The 17,930-nt window shown below is 38.4% G+C and overlaps 1 protein-coding gene across 9 annotated transcripts in view; it reads right to left on the reverse strand.

Moving 5' to 3' along the window:
• GREB1L (GREB1 like retinoic acid receptor coactivator) overlaps positions 1–17,930 on the reverse strand; it is a 138,212-nt gene that overhangs the window by 32,625 nt on the left and 87,657 nt on the right. For 4 of the 9 annotated variants that reach the window (XM_064655394.1, XM_064655382.1, XM_064655402.1 and 1 more), the window contains exons 7-14: positions 16,972–17,094; positions 13,710–13,844; positions 11,719–11,856; positions 11,264–11,383; positions 9,026–9,163; positions 7,078–7,263; positions 993–1,319; positions 51–179 (exon numbers count right to left, since the gene is read on the reverse strand). In XM_064655394.1, coding sequence (XP_064511464.1) covers positions 51–179; positions 993–1,319; positions 7,078–7,263; positions 9,026–9,163; positions 11,264–11,383; positions 11,719–11,856; positions 13,710–13,844; positions 16,972–17,094 — 1,296 coding nt within the window. Of the gene's footprint in view, positions 1–50; positions 180–992; positions 1,320–7,077; positions 7,264–9,025; positions 9,164–11,263; positions 11,384–11,718; positions 11,857–13,709; positions 13,845–16,971; positions 17,110–17,930 lie in introns of all 9 variants that reach the window. The other 5 variants (XM_064655372.1, XM_064655351.1, XM_064655361.1 and 2 more) reach the window with 2 other exon arrangements.

Raw genomic sequence — 17,930 nt, forward strand, 5'->3', positions numbered from 1 at the left:
TAATGACATGACTGTCTTGGCTAGAACTTCTGTTTCTTAGAACCACTCACCTAAAGATGTATTTTTGAAATGTGATGCCAGGAAACTAACTTTCCCTGTGATGAGCTCATAACTGATCTCTTTTAAAAATTCACTGGTGGTAAGCATGCTTTCTGCAAGTGCCCGAGATTGATACTGACCTGGAGGAGAAGGGGAAAAAAGTGAGAGCAAACCTTAATACAGTGTACTGTCAGTACAACCTTTTCATCCTAGAAATGTGGGCCACTCTGATCTTCAGTCATGGATCTCCGCTGCCTTTACCCAGAAGACTGGGAGAGTAGTCTCAAGTCTACTTCACTAGTGACTGAAGAATTAGTTGCTATAATTTTAGCACGCTCTTTGCAAACTGTTGCCCATCATTTTGTATGCTTGTGTGACAAATGATATGATTCAGGGTAAATATGAAAAAGTAATTATCCCTAGTGTGGGAAAAAAAAAGTTAAAAAAGTAAAAAATTGGCATTATTGATTTATCTGCCTACAAAGGAAAGATGACTAGTCAAAATTCACTTCCGTGCAGACACATTCATGCACACACAAACATCAGAGCCAGTCACCAGTGCAGAATTTAAAATCAAGGTGATAGAAAGGATAAAATGCATGTTCTGTTTTACAGCAGTCTGCAGAAGACTCTGCCACGTACAATATCACAGCTGTTCCACAAAACAAAGACAAACCAACTATTTTGTCACTGGGTCACTTCAAGGTATTTTCTAACGTAATCACAAAAACAAAGTCTCAGGTCATTCAAAGAGCAGTGATGAGTAGCATAAATATATTTTTCTAGATCCTCATGGACATCAGTACTCCAGGTTTTGATGGAGAAACAATAAACTGTGACATTGCAGTGTAACAACACAAAGGAGAACAAAAAGAACAAAAGGGATTTAAAAACTGGATCAATAAATCGAGAAAATTAATTTGGCATCGCAAGCAATCTGCAAATATACTCACCTAGAACTACTACACAGAACTCATTTCCTCTTATCTTTGATGCACAAATGGCAACTACATAATCTGGTAGCTTTTGCTGATGTTTCATTTCATTGAGAGACCTCAAGGTCTCCGAGATGCCCTCTGCCAGGGAATTCTGGGTAACAACCACATGCACGAGGTCCCGAGACACGCTAGCGATTAACCTGGCAAGCCAAGGGAGTTGACCTGGTGACACAGAGATACACTGTGCGCTCATTTGCAAGGATCGCTCTCTCAGAGTGAACTCCTGCATAGCTTTCAACATGATCTGCTCAAATTCTTCCCTCAGGGGTATCTGGTCAGGACCTACATTGAAAACAAACAAACAGAAGAACAGTATCTCATATCAAAATGTTATTGAACCAGGAATAATCACAGGTCTGTCTTGATCTGAAAAGCTCCTTCAACCACATTTTTTATATTTTAAAAAAACACTCGCTACTCAAGGGATATCTAACCCCATAGCTTATTCTTGGTTTTTCATTTTAGAAGCCACTCTCTCCCACCATCGCCTTTTTTTTTTTTTAATTAACAGTGAAGTATTCCATTTTACTCCTAGCTTTCCTGGATTCAGAAAGTGGTGGGATGAACAAGGGAGTGGGAAAATATGTGCCTTTTGCCTGGAACAGAAGGATTAATCCTGCAGCCATATGTTTTTACAGTGGAAAACACAAATGCTTATACTTGTAGGCTAATCACTACTGTGCAGCAGGACAAAGCCTGTCAAGTGGTCTTTGCTTTGGTTTTTCTCATCATGCATACTAATCAACTAAGCATGGTTGCAAATAAACATGTTTAACCTCCTCTTTAGCTAAAGTGAATTCATTTAGCAAATCTTCAAACATCAACATAAAGAAGAATATGCAACTTTAGATCTTTACATTCCCCAGACTTTGTAAACTATATTGTGAACTCAAATTGGAAAAGAGAAATATAAGATATCCGATTTTAGCATCAGTCCTTCAACTCAATTTCAATTAAAATTTTGCTCAGTAAAATTTGTCTCATTGTAAAAGATACTCAGGAACAGATAAAAACGTTCATGAACACAGAGTAAAAAGTAACCATAGCTTAAACAGCTAAGAGCTCATATCAGTGCCAAAGGAGGCAGCTTCACACTTCAGCAGCTTGTTTTTCTATGACAAAATGGGGCGGGGGGGCCTTAAATACCAGAGATATGTGAAATGTTGGTTTAGGTTTTATGTTTTCTTTCAAGGCAGGAAACAGAAAGGTTGTGTGAGAAGCAGGCTGTGGGTAAATAACAGAATCTGTAAAAACTGCTGCCCGTTGTCATTTTGCCTTTTTGAGAAGTAACATATGGAAAGTGTCACCATCCGATTATCATAGGATGGTAGGACAACTATAGACTTGTAAATGCAAGGCTGTTTTCATTTTTGATGCAAACTGAAAAATTCTGAAGAGTCCAATTTAACACAGCATGGGCATAATTCTCTCTTTGGAGTTCTCTTTTTAGGAAATATATTTTCTTTTCCCTTCTAAGAAAGCATGCATTCTAGGTCTTTGAAGATATTAAAATAGAAAAAATTAGACATTTATTGGCAGAGAAAAATGTTCCTCTGCAGAAATGAAGTTTATCTACATCTCAACCCATGAAAATGCGAGAGGAAATAAAGAGAAATAAAAGCAAGCCTGTGCTGATTGAGGGAGGCTACCTAAGAGACAGGCTTTTAGACACAAGGGTCCAAGAATATTAAATGAATCCAAGAACATTAAAATAATCGTACGAATGATAAGACAGATTCTCTGTATGGGAACACACAGAATTTCCCTCAGATTATTTATATAAGAAAAACTTAAAACCAGTTAGCTATCAGAAAGACACTGATAAGGAAATACTGTGAAATTAGTGAAGTGCTTAATACCACACTTGGGTCATGGCAGTCTTTCTCTACAACTATCCAGAAAAATAATGGAACTAATATCAGATAAGATGGAAGACAAAATGATAGATATTGATACTGATTGTGAACAGTTTCTTAAAAAAATATATGTCAAGGTTAAAAAACATATCTGTCAAAGTTAAAAAGGAACATGGAAGCTTCTCAATAGAAATGAGTACACAAATGATAATCCTGACCTCAAAAAACAAAACTGCAAAGCAAACAATACCATAAAATATTAATATCTGAGTTACATCCAGTTGGTGTCCTATCACAAGTGGTGTTCTCCAGGGCTCAGTGTTTGGGCCAGTCTGTTTAATTGATGGTCTGGACAAGCGGATCAAGTGAGATTAGCTCAATGTGTTAGTGCATAGTGCTAAAAATGCCAAGTTAGCATTGAATGCCAATGGGCCATTCCCTTAAGAGCTAGACTCAGTGATCCTTGTAGGACCTTTCCAACTCAGAATATTTGTGATTCTGTGTGAGTGCACCCTTAGGCAATTTGTGGGTGACACCAAGTTGCGTGGCAGTGTTGATCTGCTACAGGATAGGAAAGCTCTGCAGAGGAATCTGGACAGGCTGGATCAATGGGCTAAGGCCAACTTGTACGAGGTTCAACAAAGAAAGCGCCGAGTCCTGCCCTTGTGTCACAACAACCCCATGCAGCACTACAGCCTTAGGAAGAGTAGCTGGAAAGCTGCCCAGCAGAAAAGGACCAGAGGGTGCTGGTCGACAGCAGCTGAACATGAGCCAGCAGTGTTCCAAGGTGGCCAAGAAGGCCAATGACATGCTGGCTTGGATCAGAAATAATGTGGCCAGCAGGACTAGGGTAGCGATTGCCCCCTTTTACTCAGCACTGGTGAGGCTGCACCTCAAATCCTGTGTTCAGTTTTGGGCCCTTCACTACAAGAAAGACACTGAGCTGATGAGGTGGGTTCAGAAAAGGGCAACGAAGCTGGTGAAAGGTCTGGAGCACAAGTCTTATGAGGAGCAGCTGAGGGAGCTGAGGTTTTCTAGGCTAGAGAAAAGGAGGCTCTCTACAACTATCTGAAAGGAGGTTGTAGCCAGGTGGGTGTCGGTCTCTTTTTCCAGATAACAAATTGTCCCCAGGACAAATGGAGAAGGCCTCAAGTTGTGCCAGGGGAGGTTTATGTTGGATATTAGGAAAAATTTTTTCACTGAAAGAGCGGTCAGGCATGGGAACAGGCTGCCCAGGGAAGTGGTTGAGTCACCGTCCCTGGAGGTGTTTAGAAGGCATGTGGATGTGGCACTTAGGGCCATGGTTTAGTAGTGAATTTGGCAGTGCTGGGTTAACAGTCAGACTCACTGATCTTAAAGTTTTTTCAGCCTAAGTTATTCTGTGCTGCTATGATTCTGTGCTATGATTCTGTACAGTTTAAGTCAACATATTGAAGCATCATCCATTTCTGGATGACGCACATTTCTGCGTAGACAAACTTCACAGTTCATCCCACAGAGACTACTCCTCCAACCGTCTCAGACCAGGAGAATTCCTGGAATAAGCTCTTGCTTTGAGTGTCTGACCATCCCTTCCACTGAAAGCAGAGACTTGTTCTTGCTTTGAGTCCGGGCATACATTTAGATATTAAAACTACAAAAAACCTCTGAGTGTCACAACATACAACATGTACAGTCTAAGTGATTCAAATGTGCCACAACAAGAGAAGAGAGAAAATGATTTTGTAATTCTACACAGGTGGTATAACTGAAGGTCCAGAAACTTCCTGAAAAACCAAAACACAGACCTTAGCACTGCATAGACTGTGTTTGTAGAAATGGTGGTGCAATAGTAAAAAGCTGATGATTACAGATGATAAAATGTAACCCATACTGCAAATATGGACATTTTGATGATAAAAAAAAAAACCTTGAGAATACTTCACCATGAATGCTGCCAAAGATAACAAATGTGAAATCCAAATAAGTCCAGAAGGCAGACTAAGAAAACCACTAATTTTAAACATATCTCTTTATCTTTTATTGCTTATTCCTTTATCACAGTCAGTGGAATTTATTTATAGAAATGGTATGGCTTGCAATCACAGCTTTAACTGTGTATAGTCTTCATAAAAGGTCTAAAGCATCAGAAATGCATTTATTTTGTTTGCTTTGATTTGTAATATTATCATGAGTTGCTCAGCTGATTTCTGAAAACACAACAGCATCATCCTACAATAACGTTGTCACAATTTTACATGAAAAATGAAAGGAATTCTCAGCTATATCTTTTTTTTCAAAAAAGGAGCATTTTCACAAATAGTATTATTATGATCTAGGATCACAGTCATCTGCAAACATATTTTGTAGAAGTAGTGAGATCTGAAAAAATTAGGCAAGACTATCTTTCATCCTTTTGCCTGCTTTTTTATCTTTGCTTTTATCTTACTCTTTCGCAATATACTCTGGAAAAAAACCCAAATATTTTGGTCCTATTTTCTCAAGAAAAAAAAGAGGCTCACATGAATAAATGTTAATTTACGTGTGTATTGCTCTCTTCTTCTCATCAAAAACTTTTGAAGCTGGCTGCCCTCCAATCATCTTTAATCTGCTTTGATGTAACAAAATGGGACAAAGGCTACAGTTCAGTACAGCTGTCACAGCTCCAACAGTTTTAAGTTTACAGCAATATTCAAACCAGCAACATGTTTTCATCCCCATGCTCTGCAGAATGTTTTTACTTTTCTCCTTGTTAGGTCCTTTCATCTTACAGTGCTGGCACCCGTTTCCACATTAGGTCAAATGAAAAACTATTCAGCTTTGCACAGTTAAGAACAAAAGCCAAACTAAACACCTGCTAATAAGGGAACTGCTTTATGCTGAAGGCATAGTGCTCACTAGACACAGCTCAGCTTCAGAAGCTTTGCATGAAGCCTGCTCTAGTTTGCAGCTAGTATAGACTTGCTGCATCCATCTAAGGTTAGACTCGCTCATGGAATGTGGTTCACTGACTCATAAGTTTCAACAAATAGTTTGTTTTTAATTGGACATGCTATATCAGTTTGCTACATGCTCCTCTGAAGGAAATTTGCAAGCTGCCTGTATCAATCCAGAACTGTGTGAAGCAGCTGGTTTAAACATGCAGGCCCTACAAACAGAGACTTAAACCTCAAATTAGAGATTTAAGCCCACTGAGAGAAGAGCAACAGAAAAACATTCAGTCTGTAAAAAATAAACCCTCTGCCAGTTCTAACATGGCATCCACTGGACTATTGAGACAGAGAATGATAAATAAAACTATCATGTCGCTTAGAGAGTATTACAACACAGAACATGGCTTCCTTCCTGTCTGTTACAGTACTGCAGTAAGGCATAAAAACTCATGGGTGAAACTTGCACAGAGCACATTTGTTCCCCAAATCATAAGGTTATGACCAGTTGTGCTGCTTTTGAAACATCTGCATATTTCACACCATTAGCTATTACAGATGCAGCATGCTCTTCACAAAAGTCATTTCACAGTCCTCCATGGTAAGTAGCATCTTTTTAAATACAAAAGTTAAGACCGAGACTGCCATGGAAGTTTCCCAACACTATCTTGCATTATTAACTTCTAAAACCTTACTGTTACCACTGCTCTTTTTACTTTAAGGTAGAGGAAAATGTCTGGGCCTGCAATAAGAGAAAGAAAATGTGGTTTGCTGGTTTGCTCTCAAACTTGCAAAGAGTCCATTTCAAAAACATTTACAAGAATGAGATATTCACTGAGTCACTTGCTTTAGTCTGAATAACAAATGTGGTTTTCATGTAAACAGTGCTGTCACCAAAACAATGACAACGATCACACATCTGCCAGCATTTGTCACAAAACTGAATAAAACAGACCGAGTGTCCTTAGAAGGGGCTGTGATAACTGATGGTTTGATACCCTAAGCAAATGAGTTATCTGCATTGCAAATCCATTTCACAAAGGTGACCTGGTCAATCCCCATATGGAGAGCAGAAGCGGTATCAGCCTTTAAATTCACTTTGCTTCTTCGATCTGAGGAATAAAGTAGCAAAGTCACACACGCTAGATGGAGCCACTTAACCTCTTCCAGCCACAAAAGTAGCCAGAAAATTGGCCCTGAAGGGGACAGAAAGACGGCATGGAGAATAAAAGGATTATTACAAATAAAACCAAGTGCTTATGACAAATTGCTTACCTAGTTGGACAAGATATTGAATAGTTAGGAGTATCATATTCTCCACACTTAGAAGCTGACTGCTGGACAAACCCAAGAGATCCAAATCCTTGTTTTCCAGTTGTGGAATCTTGTAGCAATTCACCAGCAAGGGACTTACAACAATATCACCAACATTCCCATAGAAATAAGGTAAAGTGCCATAACCTATGAAAAAAAGAAACAAAAAAGCCCCCAGAAATTCACGAAATTTGCCACTGTATGAAATCTTGCACAATGTTGCATTTCCAAACTTTTCCTTACTGTTGTCTGGCAAAACATATCGCATCAATGGCTGTTCTTGGCATTATAATTGCTTATAAAATAAATGAGATAGGCCAGGGATTCTTCGCTGTCTTTTACAACAAGTGATCACATAGATTGCAAGAACTAACACTAACTGCATGCCAGCAAGATAATAATTATTGTTATCTGAATATAGATGAGAATATTATCTGTTTGGGTCTTATTCTGACCTTTAAATACAGATTCTCCATAATATAGTGCTCAAAGAAGAAAAATCAATGAAAGCAAAAGTATATTGATCTTAACATTATAAAAGCGGCATAAGTCACATTAGCATTGATTCAGCCACTGTGGTATTGCTGTGATTGATCTCACTTTTTTGCCATCTTTCCATTCTGTTTTCATAAACAGGTTAAACAAACATCAACAACTAAACATGCTATTTTGTAAGGTAGAGCACATGGGCACAGGTTAACTCATCTTTTCCTTCAAAATGTTTTTCATTTTAAAAAAAAATTTCCACGGAGATTTTGCCAAATCCATCCATTTGGGTACATCTGGTTCTGTACTATTAATAGGACACTGTTTTTCAGGGCCACTAACATTTAGCCTAACTGAGGACTTACTGGCAGCTCTCCAAGAGCCTAAGGGCTGCATTCAATTTGCACTTAAGCTGATGGCTGCAGGCACCCTCATCTTTAATAAGGAAATGTTTCTCTGAAAACCATTAGAGCACCATGCTAGAGCTTTAAAATTGACTTCCAGAAAACAACACTAAGCAAAACAAACCAGAAGTGTAACCCCATCCTTGACAAATTTACTACTGTAGATGGCCCCGTTAATTCTCCAGGAATTGTATTAGAATTATCTGTGCAAGTGAGGACTAGGAGAACTTCTCCATTTCTTCAGGAATGCTAAATTTTTCCATGGACTGTATTGATAATCATGTTCTGTTAACACTGAAGCTACTTTATACAACCATCTGTACTATACTGGACCTAGAAGAAATTTAGAGTAAAAAAAAAAAAAAAATCACTCATCAAAATTTTTTTACATAGTATACCCATATAGTTGAGGCTGAAAGGAATACTGGCATTACAAATCATACTTTTAAAGTAAAACCAACGTCTTTCTAGGGGTTAAAAGTGTACTTTATACAGTTAAAGGATTTTAAAAGCCTGAAGCCTGATCTGTTATCTCAATTGCTTACAAGAAGTATGTACTATAAATGACAAAAAGTTAGTATGATTTATTTCTGTTTAGTCAGTCCAAATCAATTTTCTGGTTCTCACATAAAATCCTGGGACTTCAAGATCTGGACTATAAATGCTGCAGGAAATATTTACTTGGTTTATAAGTTGTTTATACCAGAAAGTTATTTTCATTACTTGGAAATATTTCTATTCTTGAATTTTACAAAAATTTTATTTGTATAAAACCTTGATTTGGCCAGTGGTTCTGCACAGATTTGACCTAGTTGTGACCTGTTTCCAAATCAGGTCTCCAGAAATCACCTGACTCTCAGTTTTAAATGTTGAGTAACCAAAGAAAACTATCTGCGACAAACTGACTTTGTATTGTACCGAATGCCAGAACCAACAAAAAGGAATTTAAAAACCCTCTTTCTCCTAAGGAGTATGTATTAGCACAAAATGCAGCATCTCATCCACAGCGTAAGACTTACCTATCAGAATCACTGGTCTAACTCCTGAGTTATTCAGCAGGTTTTCAGGAACTATTACAGTCTCCCCTGCTGGGATGGGTTGAGGCTGTAAAATTCCAGTTAACATGGATTGAGGAACTGGGACTGACAAAAGAGGCTCTATAAAATAAAGAAAAGAGAAACTTCCATTACTAAAAGGCTCATACTGTGATTTGGCCGTATGAACAAATAAGAAAAAAATTACCACAAATCACTAACTGTAATAAAATTCAAATGGTCTCTGCATTTCCTGCTATAGTTTTAAGTAATTTAAATTAAGAGCCTATATCCTCCTGTATCCCCATTCCTAAAATAAAACTTTTTCTGACCACTGTATTGTTGGTGAGAATGAGAGAGGAAAACACAGGTTTGAATATGCATCTTTAAACAAAGCCAAGTACTAAACCAAAAGGGCACCTCTAAGATGTAGGTCACCCCCCAATACTGCCTCTCAACACAGGGGAAGAAACTGCTCCGAATTCTGACCTGGAATACATGTAGATAAGGAAAGTAAAAACAAAACCTCAAAGCTGTCCTTAGATAGTTGCTACAAGAATAAAAATCAGGCTTTACTCACAAAAGAGCATGAGCAGCTTTCCTAATTAAAAAGAAACAAAGTGCAAGAATTTCATAATCTTTAATCAGGTTTCAAAGTAAGGTCTGCTTCACAAGTTTCTCAGGCTTCATTTGGTGGTTTTTTCAAACAACACCATCAACAGAAAAGCATCAAAGGCAGAATGACTGAATGCATGTGTTTTACCAGGGGAACTTGTTTATCCAACAGAAAAAATCCACTACTAAAAACTCATGGAAAATGGAGTACACAACAGAGGTAGAAGGTTAGTGGAGACAAACTCAAGACAAACTCAAGACAAAGGGGGAGATTGCCTTATATCATGTATTTGCAGCAGGTTTCTGAAGCTAGAAACTGATAAAAGCTGTGATTTGAGGTGTTCGGGTAGACAGGGCTGCACTACCATGTAATCCTTCTTCCTGTGATGAATATCTCTGAAAACAATTCCAAAATATCTCAAAACCAAGCTCTACAAAGCAGAGTTAAAAATACCTTGTGCATATTGGCTCTTCTATTTTCTTGGATATTTATTCTCTCACTCTATAGAGGTAAGAATAAGTAACTTTTTAATCCCTTTTACAAAGTGTGCTGAATCTCACAACTGGAGAAGAGGAGGCTCAGGGGAGACCTCCTCACTCTCTACAACTCCCTGAAAGGAGGTTGTAGCCAGGTGGGGGTTGGTCTCTTTTCCCAGGCAACTATCAGCAAGACAAGAGGGCATGGTCTCAAGTTGTGCCAGGGGAGGTTTAGGTTAGATATTAGAAAGAATTTCTTTACAGAGAGGGTGATCAGACATTGGAATGGGCTGCCCAGGGAAGTAGTGGATTCTCCATCCCTGGAGATTTTTAAAAAGAGACTGGATGTGGCACTTAGTGCCATGGTCTAGTAACCGCAGCAGTAGTGGATCAAGGGTTGGACTTGATGATCTCAGAGGTCCCTTCCAACCCAGCTAATTCTATGATTCTATGAACTGAAAAGTATTCAAATAATGAACAGTTTTATTAACAATTATGTATAAAGAGGTACCGACATGGGTATTGGTGAGTACCTGTAATTAATTCTATTTCGTGTCATGATGTTATATACCCCTCCTACAGCTTTTCCATGCACAACAAACATTCGGTTTCACTTTGTGCTTTTAAATGAAGATGACCTAGTGGACATCAGCGTCCTTCATTAGGCCAAAATTATATAAAGCTGTTTTTCCTGTGCAGAAACAGAGTGTACAGTTTCTGTAGCATGCCACACCAGACTGAGACATAACATTCAAGGTGAAGGCTAATGAAAATCCTTGAAATATATTCATATATCCATACACCTGCACAGTTTTAGAACAACTGAATTACAGTTGGGGAACTTTGGATTTCTTTTTAGCCTTGGATTTTAATAATATTATTTGCATCTTCCTTTCCTCTCTCTCCCCCAGTAGTTTTACTTTCCCTGTGTCCCATCTTAGATTACAACAAGAAGGACCAGGCAACATGTGTGCTTTTCTGGGGCATCTGAAAATCTCTCCATGGTGCCCTTAACTACTTCAACAAGTTCAGTTATGTTTGCTGTACAACGCTTGAAACGCAGCAGAGTGTTACTTGTCTGGCTGAGAACACATTTTAACAAATGACATCTGAGTATTATTCAAGTTTTACCTGTTCTCGTTGAAGGTCGAATTGTAGGAACAGGTACTGCTAAACCAGGAGGTGGGACTGGGGACCCAGGAGACCATCCCCGGTGACGTTTCTTTGGTGGTCCAGTACTGGACATTGATGCTGGAAGGAGAGCAAAAATTTAAACTAAACCCCATCCTCCCAAATGACCGAATTCCAGTCCAGTTTCCATTTCACATTGGTGTTGAGTTGGAGTCACATCACAGACCATCAGAGGTTCATACCTAGATTTACACAAAGCCAGACTATGATGTGAAAATTATCGTTACCCGTGTTAAAAATTCCAGCGTTATCATTAATGGCCATGCCAAAAAGCAAATGGATCTGTAAAGACTGAATGGTAGGAACAGCTATGATGGGAAGAACAACAAAATCACAAATTTCAGGCTCAACATCCAATGCAGCTTAGAATAAAAGAACAGAGAGGTTTTCTTTACCTTGGTCTCCAGCTGCACAGCCAGGACTTGGAGATGTCGAGTGAGGCATTGGCCGGGAGACTGTAGAACTCAATACGTTATTTCTTCCTCCATTAGCGTTTCCATTAGCAACATCAGTGGCACGCAATGAAAGAGGAGCTGAGTATAATAAAATACAGAGAGTGCATGGCTTGAGACACTCTTGAAAACAAACAAAATAATACAGCCACATGCAGACACAAAAGAACAGGGCACGATGCATGACTGAAAGAAACATACTCCAGGGAAAGCATGAAGCGCACTTGGCAGAGAAACATTTGGGGGCAGGCTGAAAAATCCTAGCCCTGAAACAGGGCGTGCAGATTTCTCGGTGAGGAGGATAGGTGGGGAAAATAAAAAATCCAAAACAAATCCCACCAAAATTAAATAGGACATTACACGCACAAAAAATTATTGAGAAGTTCACGATACGTTTCTTTTAGACACTGAAAATTTCAAAAAATACACATCACTAATTCAGTCTGTAAAGATTTTTAAGCCACTTTAGTGTACCTTTTTTCCCCAGTCATCCACATGGAGTGTGTTACATAACAGGGCTCTCATCTGATGCTTTAGCAAAGGAGAGTGTGCAGGGAAGACAGGGCAGTTTGCCATAAAGTATACATGGTCTGAGCATTGCTGAGGCAAACCATGCTTAATTTTGCTACCTCTGCCTAAGACGGTCCTCCAGTCCCAGCAAGGACTGGCAAGACCCTCTACATCCAGGCCTTGAAATGAAACTATAACAACGAAGGATTACAAGAAGTTACCTTCTCTCATCTGAGCTCCTTCTCACTCTTTTTCAGAACCTACTTTTTGCAGAAGAAAAAAAATGGAATAAACTGCATAGAGCAGACATGGACCCCCTTGCTGTTATCTGCCAGTTCCACAAGGATTTAGCTCCCAAGAGCATATTCCAGGAGCAACATCAGGAGACGATGTAGCAGCTTCCTGATGTCAGCTGCAACAGGAAGTGTTATTTGGCTTAAAACAATGCCACGTGGAACTCTCCAGCTGCAAACATCCAAATAAATTTGGGCACAAGATTCTCAGGTTGCCAATTACAAAACATGAATAACCTCACTTGCCTGTTGTAGCTCCCATTTGTACTCTGAGTCAACAATTCAGTATTGACAGATATGGGGGACACGGGTCAGTCACAGAAGTGGTTGAAATGGTGGGAAGAAATTTCAGCGCAAAATAAATTCACTTACATAGATGTGGAGGGAAAAAGGGTATTTTACACAAAGAATGACTCATTAGATAGAACATAATATTATGCACCATAACAGTGTATATTGTATTAAATAGCAGATGTAATACGTCATGTATAAAATGTAATGCTCATGTGCATATATAAACCAAATAAATTGATATATATTCTTATTCAAGCATACTGCCCTGTAATAAATATGATGATTTTTTCTTTCATTGCTTAAAGGGCTAACCAGTGAAAGTAAAAAACAATCAGAATATCACAACAGTGTCAGCGAGGGATTTAGTTGCCACAATTGAATGTTCTAATTCATTAAACACAAAATACAGAAATAAGTAATTAAAACAGCAGAGATATTAAAACTCTTCTAAATGAGATTAAATTCCACTGAATGTATGTTGAAGAACTACAGCTGTTAGAAATGCAGAACTACACACAGCTCTCAATTACTAAGGCAAGAATCAGTGTGATATCAAGAGGTAAAATTTATGCTCTCTTACATGTCTTAGGAAGCGCAAAGAGGGATATCACATGCACCCTTACCAGAATGCCAAATCTGAAAGCCTAGGTGTGGCTCAAGTTTGGGGACAGTAATAACTGCAAAAATGTCTGTGCCAAAGACTGCAAGATATGAGAGTTCTGGGGAATGCTAGTGAATGTTTTCCTTTCTCTTTTCCACCAAAAAGATGACACTCTCCTTTCTTGACTGTTAAGCTGATAATTCCCTTGTCTTCTTCTGTGGAAAGCAAAGCCATACCTGCAGTAAATGTCTTTCCTACAAGCTGAACTGACAGAGCTAGAGGCTTCACAACGTTCTTGTTTCGGGATTGGTCTTGTGTTCCACTTAAGTTAACAGCAGAAGATGATTTTGCTGGACTGAATACTGAAGAATCTGAGAATAGAAGTTGTTCGATTAATTATGAAAAACTATATACACACATATATATAACATTTATTATATACACATGAGCAGTCATATGCATTTATCTAAACTCGTCTCTGCGTGTAATGGAAACAACTTTTTTACACTCCTAAGAAATTACTATGCATTGCTATCTTTTAGGAGTTGTAACAAACATTTAACTGGGTGTTTATATAGAATCTTATAATCTACTGAACCCATGACTGATCTCTTCCACAATATTTTTCATTCATTTTGCTCCTCAAAATAACCTTGTGGGATAGGCAAGTAAACACATTTATCCCATGTTTCACATGAGAAAGCTAAGACAAAGAGCTTATGTAACTTGCCACCAGCAAGCACAGAGAAAAAGCACTGGAATAAGTTCCCCTAAAGAGGTTATGGAATCTCCATTACCTCATATTTTCAAGAACAAGCTACTGCATCTGTCAGACATAGCTGAGCTTGACATGGGGCAGAAAAAAACAGATCCAAAACCACAGCCTCCTTAAAGCACTACTGTCTATAAAGCTATGAAAAGTGTATGCCCATTTATAAATCTGGCTAAAAATGAAGGGTATCTGAGCCCAAACACTTTGCATGAATTAACAAATGACAACTCCATAGAGCACTTTACCAAGGCTAAAAATTATAAACCTTATTTTATAGAAGGATAAACTGAAGAACAAACAAATTTTAATACTTGTCCAGTATAAACCCATAAATCAGAACTGATTCCAAACCTCTCAGCATGCAGGCCACTACTTTAACATTAAGCATTTCATATTCACAATTTACTTCAAGAAAATTTTGACATTCAGATGCTGATACACTGACAAATCCAAATTTTTATAACTGGAGCTAAAGAATATTAACTCAGCATCTGTCCAGAAAGTAGTTTGCAACAAGTAGGCAACATAGGTTAAGTTCACCTACAAAAGTCCTAGTAAAACAGCCAGCTAAAGAAAACAGAAGACAAAGGCCAACTTGATCTGCCAAATACATTCAGCCTCAGGCCATACACCATCTGGGGAAGGAGGGTGGAGAGGAAGGTCTGCTTTGCCAGGCAGAATAACTGAGATGAGGAACAAACACAGAAGCCTCTGCTGCTGCTCCACCATCAGAAAATCTTGTCCATGTTCACAGGAAATACGCTGAGTGGCTAACAAAATAGACCACCAGGTCAGGAGCTTTGGAGGAAAACACTGGTCTGTCATTAAATATGAGGTAGCAAATATGTAGTGTTAAAGTCATGGGGTTTTTTCCTATCTCTGGTTCTAATATGTTTTCTTGAAATTTTATCTATGAGTGCAGATGTGGCTGGTATATGTTTAAACACCACACCGGTACCGAGACAGGACTTGTAGTCCTACCAGTTATTAAAATTCTTCATCTTTCTGTTATAAAACCTTGTTTCTAGTTGCTTGACACCCTTTAACACCTGAATTGAAGTTTTCCCTCTCACGTGTCTGCCTAAAACTGAATTTTTGTTACTGTGTGCCCATAACTGTCTACCTACAGGTATCTTCTAGAACTGTTCGTTTACAAGGGCAGAGACCAGAAATATTTACACAATTTTTAAGGAAGAAAGGGGTATGAGTCGACAATGAACTGAAAACAATTTCAGAAAACAACCTGCTAATAAAAAGTGCTGTTTTAAAACAACCAAGAAGCAAACTCAAGTACAAAGAGCTATGCAGAGCCTAGCAGTGAAAAAGTCAGACCTCCTCCATCATAGGTGACACATGTCAGAATTCATGCCACGGAAAAAAAGGTGCTCTTCCCCCTTCTTCCAGACACAGGGGATTCATGTTTATGTAATGTAGCATTATCTTCACTAGAAGATAACAGTAGAAGGAGATGAAAAGATTGTGACAAGCATGACCTAAGAGTACAAACAGTGACACACAGAAACACCAAGCAGACTGAAAATCACAGGGAGTGATAAGGAGAAAGCAGTATATAAAAGGTGTATCTATTAACTTGGCAGGTACAATAGATGACAAAGTTGTGCAAATATTAGATTACTTGTAGTTTCAAATAAATAGGTTCTCATGCCAGGATCTGGAAGCCAAGGCATCATGCAATGAAATGCAGATGTGTTTAAACAACACTCTCATTTAATTTTAATCAAAGTCTAAAGCATATAGCTTCCTAAACAGAGACACCTGGGGAAAGGGCCTCTGAACATATTAATCAGTGATTAAAATTTCATAAGAATGTTCAGCTTTTGTTTGTTATTCTTTTTAACATACTTTCTAAGTGGAAAAAGTATTTTAACTATATTATTTTATATCTGCATTTCATACTCCTCTAGAGAAATAAATGTTCTGGAACATACATATCAATTAACAGGAAGTTTTTTCCTGTTTTTAATTTTTCAAGAAATAGTACAGACAGACACAAAAACATACAAGAGCATAGATGAAGCTGCAATAAAGCAATGAGGAAAAAAAAAGCTCAAAGAAAAGCACCTTGGCTATTCACAATAAATAAATATATACACAAAATTAAGATGCTACTTCTTTGTCAATACCTATTTGATTTTATAGTTTCTCCTTGTTTAAGTATATGATGAAGAGCTTTCCAGAATAGTTGTGAGACACAATAGCTCATATAACACAAAACCACTGTATGCGTACAGGGAAATTGCTGTTGTAAGTACACTTTCGTGTGTAATAAAATTTTATAAAGAAATAAGCAAGTAAATAAACTAAAATCTGCTCCCCTAGCCCCAAAAGGAGATTATTTTCCTTCTCAAGATAAATAGCCTAGTCTACATACTAAGTAAACACCTCCTTATAAACGTGTAATTCAAGTTTTTTTAAGAGCCACAAAAAAATTAATGAAAGAAACACAGGGAGGCACAGAATCAAATAAATTAATCAAAATATCATCTGATACTTTTAAACCAACAGTTGTTATGAAGACTAAGCTAACCTTCAGCCTCACCTGGTCTTAATCTTTCCCAAAGCAAATTTTGAAAGGCATCGCCCCCACTGTAATCTACACATGGCTTGAGGTAAATACCTAGTTGTTTACAGCATCCCTGAACCACCAATATCTGAGGTAACTTACCACCCCCAATGGTTATCTTTACAGCACTTTCAGCTCCTACCTGTCTGAGTGAACCCTGATTTGTATCCATTAGCTGATCCACCCTCTGGGGTCGTGGACGGTGACACCGAAGAATTTGGTTTAGCAGAGAGGCTAGCAGCAGATGATTGCCTGCTTCTACATTCTGCAAATGAAGCAGCTACAGTACATATTAACAAGGCCTGCCTTCCAGTTCTAGCAAAGTTCAGCAACGCGGTGGCAAAAGGTGACAAAATGTTAGAAGCGTACACACAGCACGTACAACAAACAGCGGCAAATGGCAGCATTCAATGAAAATAGGGATCTTGCAGTTTAGTCAACTTTGTCTTCTAATTAAGAAAACTTCCCTGGGGGCCACTCAGAGGGCCAAACAAATACAGACCAGATGCTTCAAAATGGCAAGAGCCCATATTTCACAGCTTCCAAGAGATTTGAAAGGTATTGGAGATGTCCCAGGAAACACTCAGCGACTTCTGTGGCACAACCTGTATACAAACTGTCATATGTTGCCCTTTAAAAGGAGAAATTGGGCTGAAACCCAGATTCCTAGTAGGTCTCCACAAACCTTCAGGGAGATCTCAGTGCTGTGAGTGTCTGTCTGTATGAAAACTGAATTGGAGGAGGAGAAAGTCACCTTGAAAATCACACATTAATCCATTTTTAAAGCTGAGACCTAATCAGGTTTTGTTTGAAGAGAAGGGGGTGTTTAAAAGCATTTCTCTTCTTCTAATTAGACCTATAATGGCAGTAACAGGTGAGAGGTTACCAGATGGGTGATAGCAATATGTGGATAGAACCTATCAAAATAATGCCCATGAGGCTGATTCTTGGTTGATTTTCCAAACTTTCATGGGACCCCAGAACAGTTGGGATTAGCATATGACCAAAAGTGAAAACAGTATCTGCTTCTCCCACATATGCATTACTCCTGACTGCACTTACCAGGACACATATGAAATCCAACTGCAAAAGTAAAATAAG

Source organism: Pseudopipra pipra, chromosome 1, assembly GCF_036250125.1.
Source record: "Pseudopipra pipra isolate bDixPip1 chromosome 1, bDixPip1.hap1, whole genome shotgun sequence".
Classification (NCBI taxonomy): domain Eukaryota; kingdom Metazoa; phylum Chordata; class Aves; order Passeriformes; family Pipridae; genus Pseudopipra; species Pseudopipra pipra.